Source organism: Choloepus didactylus, chromosome 25, assembly GCF_015220235.1.
Source record: "Choloepus didactylus isolate mChoDid1 chromosome 25, mChoDid1.pri, whole genome shotgun sequence".
Lineage (NCBI taxonomy): Eukaryota > Metazoa > Chordata > Mammalia > Pilosa > Megalonychidae > Choloepus > Choloepus didactylus.
Window position 1 is genome coordinate 3,098,407 of NC_051331.1, and position 12,003 is coordinate 3,110,409.

General features: G+C 50.1%; 1 protein-coding gene across 1 annotated transcript; it reads right to left on the reverse strand.

The window, feature by feature from the left end:
* Positions 1 to 347: 347 nt before the first annotated feature.
* On the reverse strand, positions 348 to 1,298 carry LOC119520579 (olfactory receptor 10H1-like). The gene has a single exon (XM_037818526.1). It carries the CDS (start codon positions 1,296 to 1,298, stop codon positions 348 to 350), a length of 951 nt encoding a protein of 316 aa, XP_037674454.1.
* Between the last annotated feature and the right edge of the window lie 10,705 nt (positions 1,299 to 12,003).

A 12,003-nucleotide genomic window follows, 5' to 3' on the forward strand; every position in this document is an offset into this window, starting at 1 on the left:
CCATAGAGACAGAGCCAGGAGCTTGGGGAAGAAGGGGTGGGGGTGACAGTTAACAGATTCGGTTTCTTTTATGGGTGATGAAAATGTTCTAAAATAGACTATACACTTTAAATGAATGGATTATATGGTATGTGAATCATATCTGAATAAAACTATTATAAATTTTTTTAAACTAAAATTAAGACACATAACCCAGAAGGAAAAAAACAGTAAACTCTCATCGGGTACCTACTATGGGATTGGTGTCATCACATACACAATCTTACAAGATGGGCATTACCCCATTGTATAGAGGAGGAGAGGGTCATCCTTCTACTAGATGTAAACCCAACCTCTTCATTGGCTGCTCATGAACTAGAGAGATGGAGTTTGCTGAGGAAGGTCTTCTTCATGGCGTTCTTCAACTCCTTGTTCCTGAGGCTGAAAATGATGGGACTAAGGAAGGGGGTGAGGATGGTGTAGGTGGTGCCCATGAGGGCGTCTCCTTCCAGAGACTGGGGGCCCTTGGGCTTGAGGTAGACGACAGAGGCGAAGCCGTAGTGCACAACCACCACAGTGAGGTGGGACGCGCAGGTGGAGAAGGCTTTACGCTGACCCTCAGCCGAGGGGATCCTCAAGATGGTGGCCACAATGAAGGCATAGGAGAGGAGGATGAGGACAAAGCATCCCAGCAGGGCTGTGATACACACCAGACCCACGCCCATGGCCACAACTGGCGCATCGTTCCCACAAGCCAACTTCAATAGTGGGGGCACGTGGCAGAAAAAATGGTGGACCTCATGGGGGCCACAGAAGGTGAGGTGGAAAATGGGCATTGTCACTACCAGCCCCATGACTGAGCCACCTGCCCAGGACCAGGCCACCAGGCAGGCACAGCCACGGGGGCTCATGAGAACGTTGTAGCGCAGGGGGTAGCAGATGGCCACATAGCGGTCATAGCCCATGACGGTGAGCAGGAAGGAGTGGGTGAAGCCGAACGTGAAGGAGAAGAACATCTGGCTGGCACAGGCCATGAAGGCGATGGAGCGCTGCGAGGAGAGCAGGTCGGCCAGCATGCGCGGGATGATGGTGAAGGTGTAGAGGATCTCGGAGATGGAGAGGGTGCACAGGAAGAGGTACATGGGCGTGTGCAGGCTGCGCTCGCTCCAGATGGTGGCCATGATGAGCAGGTTTCCCAGCAACGTGAACAGGTACATTAGCAGGAAGAGGGAGAAGAAGGCAGGAAGCAGCTGATGCGGGAAGGTGGAGAAGCCGATGAGGGTGAATTCAGACACGGTGCTGTGATTCTGATCCCTCATGGCAGGCACACGTGTTGGGGTTGGGGGAGAGGGAAGAAGTTCCGGTGGTAGGAACTCAGAGACACTAGCGAGCACTACCCAGGTGGAGTTCCTCTCCAGGTAAGTATTAGTCCTCCTGCAAAGTGGGGTTAATAATAGTGGCTTCTCCACAGGGCTGTGCTGAGGTTTAAATAAGATCATCCACCTGCTTAGCACAGGTCCTGGCATATACTGAGAACTCAATGAATAAAAATACCAGTATTACTTATTATTACACTACTACTATTATTTAAATTATTATTTCCATGCTGCTCCTCCACTCTGCTGCCCTGCCTCTGTATGTGTTGGTTCCTTCTCCCCATCTCTATGAGTCCAAATCCCATATGAATTTTAAGGCTAAGCTACTCTCTAATCCCTTTTAGCGGGAAGGCATCTCCTCTCTGTTGTGTGAAAAGAGCACAGGTCTGCTTAGTTCTCAGAGCACTGCTTACTACCTGTGTGACTCAGGGCAGGATGTGTCACCTCTCCGAGCCTCAGGTGGATGACAGAGTAACAATCCTTATTGTGGCACTTCCATGACCCCTACCTCGACACTCCTTCTCCCACCCACCTGCTGGGTGGAGAAACCATGGTTCTCCGGGGCAGGTTCTCCCATCTCCCTCCCTGAGTGCTAACTGCTCCTCCACCCCAGCCCCCAGTGCTCATTCCCAGCACCTTCTCCTATCCCTTCTCTCTGACCCGGCTTTCTCTCTTTCTCCCTCTCTCTCTTCCTCGCCAGGATGCAAAAGGCTTGATGCAAAACACAAAGTTTTTAAAATGTAAAATGAGTCAAAGGACAAATGGATAAAAAAATGGGGTCCACCTATACAATGGAATGTTATTCAGCCATGTAAATGAATGAAGTTCTAATCCACATTACAACATGAGTGAACCACAAAAACGTGATGCTCGGTGAAAGAGCAGGATTGTAGGATTCCATTTATACGAAATATCCAGATGTCTAAAATATCCAGGGGTGACAAGACTATCCCCAAGGGTTCCCAGAAAAGGAATTCGTGGAGAAGAAGGCAGATTAGTGGTGACCAGGGGTGGGGAGAGGCAGAAATGGGGAGGGACTGCTAATGGATATGGGGTCTCTTTTGGGGATGATGAAAATATTCGGACTTCCCACTCATGCCCAGGGCAGCCCCTGAGCCTCCTCCCAGGTGAGCCTGAGAGCAGAGGGGAAGGCTACTCAGGAAGTTCTGCTTAGGGCCGGCAGCCTCGTTTGTCTGGGACTCTGGTGCTCATTGTGTTTCACACACGTCCACACCCACGCGTGCTCCCCACCCAAACCATCACATACCTGCAGCCTCCTCCCACCTCTTCACCCACACGCAGGTGCTACAGGTTTTATCACTGCTACTAAACCTGCACCCAACAGGCACACTTGGGCGTGGATCCGCGCTCAGACCCACACACTTAGACGCAGAGACCCCACCCACCGCGATGGGCACACACCTGCAGAGGGTCCCAAACCGGGGTACACCTGTAGGTGCCCCAGACACACTCACAGTAAGAACCAGCAGGTGATGGGGAAGCACCAGGGCTTCTTTATACACAGCTTTTCACTCTTCCACGCTGCGCCTAGGACGCCCCTGGGCGGGAAGTGCGCAGCCAAGCCCGGGTGCAGGATTCTAGAACGAGGCGCCTCCCTAGAGGCGCAGCCCGCTCGGCTATCCTGCAACCCAGTTCCGGGTCCCAAGACCCAGCCCCAGCATTCCGATTACCCCAAGTCCTCCTCTCCCTGCCGCCATCCTCGCTGGCGTCACCTCTTCCAGGAAGGCAGCCCGGGGCGCACGATCGCCACTCTAGGCGGCGAGGGGGTTGGAAGTCGGGGAGGACGGGGTGGGGGGCGGGGAGCGGACGAGGCTCAGGGCCCCTCACTCGTACAGTGAGCTCTGCCTGGGGTTGGGCGGGGTGAGAGGTTGCGCCCTGACTTTATCTCGGTTTTTGCAGCGGTGCGTTCCCAAGGAACCCCGGGGGAGCTAGGCGCTGGATTCGTGCTGCGCAGCCCTTAGGGCCCAGGAGGCAGATTCGGAACTCGGGGAGCGTCGAGGGCCGTCAGTCTTCCCTTCCACCAGCCATGCATCTGTCCATGCAGCATCCAAACATTCCCTGACCGGCTCTGTGTCCTGCTCCAAGCTGCACCATTCTGTTAGCTGGGGCCTGAGGTGATATTTAGACTATCCCGAATGAGTCCCAGGGAAGGAATGTAACTGGAATCCTGTGCTCCTTTCTCTTCCTACTACAAGCTCCCTCCCTCTCTTCCTCCATCCTGAAATCTCAGTCCATCCACATCCTCACAAACAGCCTCCCCTGGCCAGCCCGTCCTTATGGAGGGTAGCACAGCTCTGGGAGCAGGCATGGGGCCACTTGGGTAGAGAATTCCAGCTACTGGAAGTAGTTTAGGAAAGGGGCTAGGACTTGGGTGAACATATTCCCTGCCCCTTGACTCTTTGGAAGCCTGGACTTGTGGGAAGCAGAGGGAGGAGGACAGAGCAGGGTTTTCTAAAGGGTGGCCCCTGCCTGGACCTGGCTGTCTGGACCAGGCCATTCTAGCCCAGAGGCTTGAGGCTGGGATTTCCAGGTGTCCCAGGCATGCCAGACTCTTAGGCCAAAACAGAATTCAGCGTCTACTCCCCTGGTCCCCAAACCTGCTCTCCCCCCAAATCCTCATCCTCAATGTGCTCAAGCCAGGTGCAGACACTTCTAACTGACTTCTAACATGGATGGCAATATTAGTCCTGCAATGGTTAAGTTCATGTGTCACCCTGACTGGGTTATGATGTCCATTTGTTTGGTCAAGCAAGCACTGGCCTGATTGTTACTATGAGGGTTATTTCATGGATTTAAGTCAGTAGTCAGTTGATTGCATCTATGGCTGATTGCATCTACAATCAACAATGGAGATTGCCTTCTACAATGAGAGAAGTCTCATTCAATCAGTTGAAGACCTTAAAGGGAGAACTGAGGATTTCAGCAGTCAGAAAGAATTTCTGTCTCTACTTCATCCAGCTGGCTTCTCCCAGGGAATTCATCAAAAATTTTCATCAGAGTTCCCAGACCATCCGTCCCCATGATTGCATAGGACAATTCCTACAATAAAACTCAGTATTTGAGGTGTGTGTGTGTGTGTGTGTGTGTGTGTGTGTGTGTGTATCTGAATTCTTTTAGTTCTATTTCCCTGGAGAACTCTGACTGATACAAGCCCACTTCCTGGTCTCCCTGTTTTAGCTCTCTCCCCATGCAGTCTACTCCCTAGCTCACACCAGAAGGATTCCGCTAATCAAACCAGATTACATCCTTCCCCTACCTGGAACCATCCCTGGCTCCCATGTGCCCAGACATCTCCCTGCACTCCACTAGTGTCTGCACACTCTGGTCTTGTTAGCTTCTCTGACCTTGTCTCCCAATTCCCTCCCCCACTTCTGACACTGCCCCCCCCCTCCACTGCCCCCTTTTAATCTAAACTCCAGTGAGACAAGTATTTTCAGTTTCTTGAATATGCCAGACTACCTCTCACCCCAGGTCTCTGTGTATCTCTTGCTCCTCACTCCTCTCTGCCTCAGACAGCATGTCTTGGATGATATGCTTCATCTTCCAGGAAGCCTTCCAAGACTTCCCATCCCAGGGCTGAGACAGGGGCCTCTCTGGATCCCTTATCACACTGGGTTTGTGATGGCCTATTAAGGGTCTGTGCTTCCTCCCCCTAGACTGCAGCCTCCCTGAGGGCAAGAATAGTGTCTCCCTTGGGCTATGCTGTGTTCCCAGCATCCACAATGGTTCCTGAATGTAGTTCATAGTAAATATATGTTGAAAATAAATGATAACTGAGGGGTGTCCACAGTGCTCTGAGACCCAGTGGGGCAGGAGGGCACATGGGAGAGGTACCATTTGCACTGGGTTTCGAAGGAAGAGCAAGAGTCCCCAGATATCCAACCTCAGGGAGGGTGTTCTGGTTTCAACAGTGTCCACCATAAAGATACGTTGAAGTCGTCATTCTCAGGACCTCACAAAGTGACTTTATTTGGGAATCAGGTCATTACAGATTAGGCAAATTAAAATAAGGTCAGAGTGGAGTAGAGTGGGCCTTGTAAGGAAAGAAGGGATACAGACAGACTCGGAAAGAAGGCCATGTGGAGAGGGAGGCAGAGATTGTGGTGATGCATCTACAAGCCAAGGAGCTCCAAGGATGGCTGGCCACAGCCAGGAGACAGGAGAGAAGCATGGAACAGTCTCCCCGACAGACTTCAGAGGGAGTGTGACAATGCAGCAGGTTGATTATGGACTGCTGGCCTCCAGAACTGTCATACAATACATTTCTGTTGTTTTAAGCCACTCAGTTTGTGGGCTTTGTTACAGCATCCCAAGGAGACTGTGACAGGGGCATCCCAGGTGGAGAAACCAACAAGAGCAGAGGCTCAAGGGAAAGGAGCAGATGGGTTAGGGGAAGCTGAGAAGTCAGTGAAAGGAGCACTAGAAGGAGAGGCCAGGAAAGGGCTGAGATGAACAGACGCCAGTCAGGACTGTGGGTCCAGCCAACACTCCCCCCTGCAAGTTCTCGTCTCCTGGGACAGAAGACCCAGCTTTTATAGGAATCACCCCCAACTAGGGATTTCCTTGGTGTAGCCCAAGTGGGGAAAGGATATTAGGGACAGAAATTAAGCCAAGAAAATTATTAGCCAAGAAATTAGCCAAGAAATGGATTAGCCAATTAGCCAATTGGAAATGGATTAGCCAATTAGCCAAGAAATGGAGACAGGATGTAGGAGAAAAATCCTTAATTTCTGCTTCTGGGTGCCCAGAGAGGCCAGTAAAGGGGCTGGGGTCACAGAGAACCAGTCAGTAGAAGCCAGGGGAAGGAGTGGAGGGGAGGAAGTTCACAGCTCACTGCTTCCCTGCCTGGTAGGGGAGCTGGGACCTAGGGCAAGTGGCTTAGCCCTGCTCTGGGGCTCATTTTCTCATTGGTAAAATGGGGCTGAATTAAAGGAATAAGAGACACAAAGCATTTACCAAACATGGCACGGGGTAGGTGCTTGGTGAACGTGACGGTGACTTCTTTTCCCTCCTAAACACATTTTAAAGATTTTTTTTGAACTATTGACAAAATATTGTTTAATTTGACCTGCAAATATTTGTTGAGCACCTGCTGTATGCCGGGAAGTGGGTGACCACCAGACAAACGAGGGTGAACAAAGAAAATCTCTTTGATGTTTGCATCGTTGCTCAGTTCTTCTCCCAGGGCAGGACACATGGGTTGCTGGGTCCCTCCACTGTGTCTGATGCCCAGAGAATGAAAAGTGGATATTAGCTCCAGTTGTTGCAATTCCCCAAACAGTCATCAGCCATTTGCTCTGTGCCAGAACCTGTGCTCACGCCGTGGACGAGGAGATGGGTCAGACCCCAAACCTGCCCTCAAGAAAAATATTCTCTGCCCACTTCCCATCACTGCATTCTGTCCTTGAGTTAGGAAGTCATGTGGCAACTTCCCACACTTCTGCAAATCCACCTAGGCCCATACTATGAAGAACAGAAAGCAGGGACTCAGATACTTGCACATCGATGTTTATAGAAGCATTATTCACAACAGCCAAAAGGTGGAGCAACCCAAGTGCCCATGAATGGATGAATGGATTAAAAAATGTGGTCCATCCAGACAGTGGAATATTATGCACCATAAAAAGGAATGAAGTTCTTATCCACGCTACAACATAGACGAAGCATGAAGACATCATGTGGAGTGATTTAAGCCAGACAGAAAAAAACATGTATTTTATACCATGTATATGAACTAATTAGAATATGCAAATTCATAGAATCAGAAAATAGATTACAAGTTACCAGGGGCAGGAGTGGGGAATGGGGAGTTAATGCTTAATTGATATCCAGTTTCTTTTTGGGGTGGATGGAAAAGTTTTGGTAATGGATTGTGGTGATGGTCGCAAATTGTGAATGTAATTAACACCACTGAATTGTATGCTTGAAAGTGGTTAATGGGAAATTTTATGTCATATATGTGTTACCACAATAATTTAATTCATTAAAAAGCAAAAATAGAAAATAAAAGCAAAAAACAAAAATTTCCTGTGGTTCTTAAGTCTGAGCCCAAATACAGGAAATTTGGCAGATATTCTTTACTGCTAATGGTATTTTCATCGTAGATGGATTTCCTTTTGTGATCCTCCTACTTCGGAGTGTTTCCGGGAAAGGGAAGGGGCTGTAACCATCTGGGGGTTTGTCTCGTCTTCACTGCATTTATCTCCCGGGATCTGAACGACTCGAGCGCTCCTCTGTTCCCCTCCTTGCCCAGGAGTTTCTAGAGAGGGAGCTGGACGCCAGGCATCTTCCATCTCCAGTTTTAGCATGTGCCGTAATATTTGTAGGATAAGATCACACCAGGGATCGGAGGGCTGGGAAGGGCTGGCGGGCTCTTTAATCCGCTGGCCTGTCTTGCTCAAGGGGCCCCTCTTTCCCGAGATAAGTGGTTGCGTTGGAAACGGAGGAGGGAAACCTCGCGCTTTGATGAGCTGTTTGATAACTGGGGGAGGCAGGAAGCTCCCCTCGCTGGTTAGCTCGATAAAGATGCTCGGCCTGGGAACCAGACTGTGCACGAGACAACCCTCCTCTCCAGCTCAGAGGAGTCCACCCCCGGCCCCACGGGATCAACAGAGGCGCGGGGGGAAGTCGAGGCGGACCCTGAGCCCGGAGCCGGAGGCCGCAGTGGGCAAGGCAGGCTTGGCCCCTGCGCTCGTGGGCTTTACAGGAGGGGAGAGGCGGATGATGGACCGTGGGAATCAGACGAGAGCACGAGGGGTGTAATGAGGAAGAAGGCAGCGCACTGCCAAACCCCGACGACCTAATCTGCGGAGAGCTGGGCCGGCCAGGAGAGGTTCATTGAGAACGGGGCGTTCCAGCTGCGCGGGCAGGTGGATCCCCCAGGGGCAGAGGCCGGGGTCGGGGAAGCACCGGGGAGGGGGCAGCACATGCCAAGGCCCTGCGGCGGGAAGATGACGCCCACCGGGGCTCGGAAACGCCCGTGACGAAACCCGGGCAGCAGGGACCCGGCGTGGCTCAGGCGGCCTGGGAAGAGAGGCCGTGCGGATAGCGGAGGATGTGATCCCTGCAGCCCGGGACGACCCTCACCTGCTCCAGATACTGCCCGTAATGCACGTGCACCGGCAGATGGGCTCCTGTGAGGACGGCCACACCTGAAAGGTGAATTCTAGGCACGTTAGGGAACCGCCATTCGCATTTCAGAAGGACGTTTCCATTCACAGGCTCTCTTAGGGTTATGAGAGAGCACGTCTGTCTGCTTTCTCAGGTATTTATCGAGCGTCTACTAGATAACAGGTGGTGGGAATAAGACAGCAAGGAGCCCAGAGCGCCTGCCTTCTGGGGATGCTCGTCCAGTGGGGAGGGGTAGAGGCTTGTGGAGGATGGAATTGTGTACCCGTGTTTGGACACGTGCTCGGTCTCGGTGCACATTCTGGTGGGTGTGGACCCAGTGTAAACAGGATCTCAGTTAAGTAAGGAGTGACTCCTGGTTTCAATCCAATCACTGGAATCCTTTATAAGAAGAGTGAAAATCAGATGGAGAAAGAAGCCATGGGGAGCAGCCAGAAGCTGGAAGTCTATAGAACCCAGGGGAGAGAGGAGAAGATGCCACCGTGTGGCATGTGACGGAAAAGCCAAGGAACCCCAAAGATTGCCTACTAGCCAGAAGATACCTACCCCAGGAGGAAGCAAGCCTTCTAGACTTTGGAACCATGAGCCAATAGATTCCTGCTTTTAAGTCAACCCATTGTGTTTTAGTTTGCTAATGCTGCCAGAATGCAAAACACCAGAAATGGATTGGCTTTTATAAAGGGGGTTTATTTGGTTACACAGTTACAGTCTTAAGGCCATAAAGTGTCTAAGGTAACACATCAACAAAGAGTGCCTTCACTGAAGGATGGCCAATAGCGTCCAGAAAACCTCTGTTAGCTGGGAAGGCACGTGGCTGGCATCTGCTCAAAAGTTCTGGTCTCAAAATGGCTTTCTCCCAGGACGTTCCTCTCTAGGCTGCAGTTCCTCAAAAATGTTACTCTTAGTTGCTCTTGGGGTGTTTCTCCTCTCTTGGCTTCTCCGGAGCAAGAGTCTGCTTTCAATGGCTGTCTTCAAACTGTTTCTCAACTGTAGCTACTCTCTCAGCTTCTGCACATTCTTCAGAGTGTTCCTCTTGGCTGTGGCTCCTTCTGTCTGAGCTTATATGGTGCTCCAGTAAACTAATCAAGGCCCATGCTGAGTGGGTGGGGCCACACCTCCGTGGAAATTATCCAATTGGAGTCATCACCCACAGTTGGGTGGGGCGCATTTCCATGCAAACAGCCTAATCCAAACATTCCAACTTAATCCCCACTAACATGTCTGCCCCCACAAGATTGCATCAAAGAACATGGCTTTTTCTGGGGGACATAATACATACAAACCAGTACAGTGTGGTATTTGTTTTAGCAGCTAGCAGCAAGAAACTGATGTAACAGTGTGTGGTGAGGGTTTGGATGGGGAATGTAGAAGCTGCAGCCTCCCCCAGAGCCCTGGGGACCCTCAGGCTCTCCCTGCCCAGAAAGGTTGAGCACTCACAGCCAGCCATCGGTGCTTTGATGCTTTGGGTTCTGCTGCCCAAGGTCAGTGTGGTGCCACTGCAACATTTGGCTGCTGGGAGCCTGGGAGAAAGAGAAGGCCACCCCTAATTCCCACTCATGTCTCTTTGCTGCTAATCAAATGCCCAAGTTTGAACCTGAGGCTAAGTGAGAAAACTGTCTGGGGACCATTCCTCTGGAGCGCGGTGAGCCTGCGGCTGCTCCACCTCAAGCCCTGATCTATGGTGCATCAGAACTCATCTGCCCGTGGCACTGTGGCTGACCGTTGGGGACTCTTTAATCTGCACTAATGAAGTGGAGATGGGGAACTGTGTGTCAACTTTTAATGAACTCTCAGGGGTCAAGGAAAATCCCACGGCTTTTCTAGAGCAAAACTTGGAATTGGTTTCCAGGGGATTGCTATGCCAGCAAAGTTTGGCAGCTTTGTGCATGGTGCATGTCACTTGGGCTCCTTAATGCCAGACACACTTGTAGCCTCACTCACCTCAGATGTGTTCTCCAGGAAGGATGCCCAGGGCCCTTGGAGATGGGCACAAAGAGCATCCAAGTGGCGCTGGAAACAGCAGGTTCAGACCAGTTCTGCTAATTGCCTAGTGTGGAAATCCCATGACATCACTTAAAGTGAACTCTTTGGCGGGCTGTGTTTTCTTGTCTAAACAGAGACCAGCTGGCCATGCAGGTGAATTGTTTATTTCCCTTAGGGCTCTTAAACACTGATTAATAGGCAAGGGGAGACTTGTATAGTAGCCTGGAGAGTGTCCTGCTTCAGGGTGCTGACCCCAAACACACAGGCTTGGGTTCGAATCCTGGCCCAACCACTCTCTGGCTGTCTGGCCTTGGGGAAGTGAATTTCCATCTCAGCCTCTATTAACAACTGGGTAATAGTACCTCCCATGTAAACTTTTTTTTTTTTTAAGAATAGTGAACTGTTTACTTAGTGTTTTTATTAAATTTCTGTGTTTAGTGCAAATGCAGATTTTCTAGAACAATACACAGCTCCCTAACTGAATAATCAAATTTTCCTATTTTGAGCAAGAAACTTCACTCCATTACACAAAAATACAAGTTAAAATGACAAGCATTTACTTCCAGAATATTTTGTAACCAAGAAATAATAGAAGAAAATATCCATTATCAATTTAACAATATAGGACTGATTCTCCTTCATAAATTCATGTATTGAGAAGTTTAAACATTGTACTTAAATACAGTGTATGCAAATTGCAAATCAGATCAAATGAGTAAATGACTGACCCATTATAATAAGTTCAGTTATAAAGAGGATGATTTTTTTCCATATTCAGGATTTTAATAATTGTCATCCCTTAGCCATACACTGGTGACTGCAAACTATTTTCTCATGTTGAGAAGCCAGACATATCTTGAAATCACTCTACCAAAAATCCAATGTAAACTTTTTAGCTCTCAGTCAATGCTCAAAAAATACTAGACTAAGGAGGCGGGGCAAGATGGCAGACTGGTGAGCTGTATGTTTTAGTTACTCCTCCAGGAAAGGAGGTAGAAAGCCAGGAACTGCGTGGACTGGACACCACAGAGCAATATGACTTTGGGCATACTTCATACAACACTCATGAAAACGTGGAACTGCTGAGATCAGCGAAATCTGTAAGTTTTTTGCAGCCAGGGGACCCGCGCCCCTCCCTGCCAGGCTCAGTCCCGTGGGAGGAGGGGCTGTCAGCTCCGGGAAGGAGAAGGGAGAACTGCAGTGGCAGCCCTTATCGGAAACTCATTCTGCTGATCCAAACTCCAACCATAGATAGACGGAGACCAGACACCAGAGAATCTGAGAGCAGCCAGCCCAGCAGAGAGGAGACAGGCATAGAAAAAAAAACAACACAAAAAACTCCAAAATAAAACCAGAGGATTTTTGGAGTTCTGGTGAGCGTGGAATGGGGAAGGGCAGAGCTCAGGCCCGAGCTTGGGCCCTGAGGTGCATATGAAAATCCCGAAGAAAAGCTGATCTCTCTGCCCTGTGGACCTTTCCTTAATGGCCCTGGTTGCTTTGTCTCTTAGCATTTCAA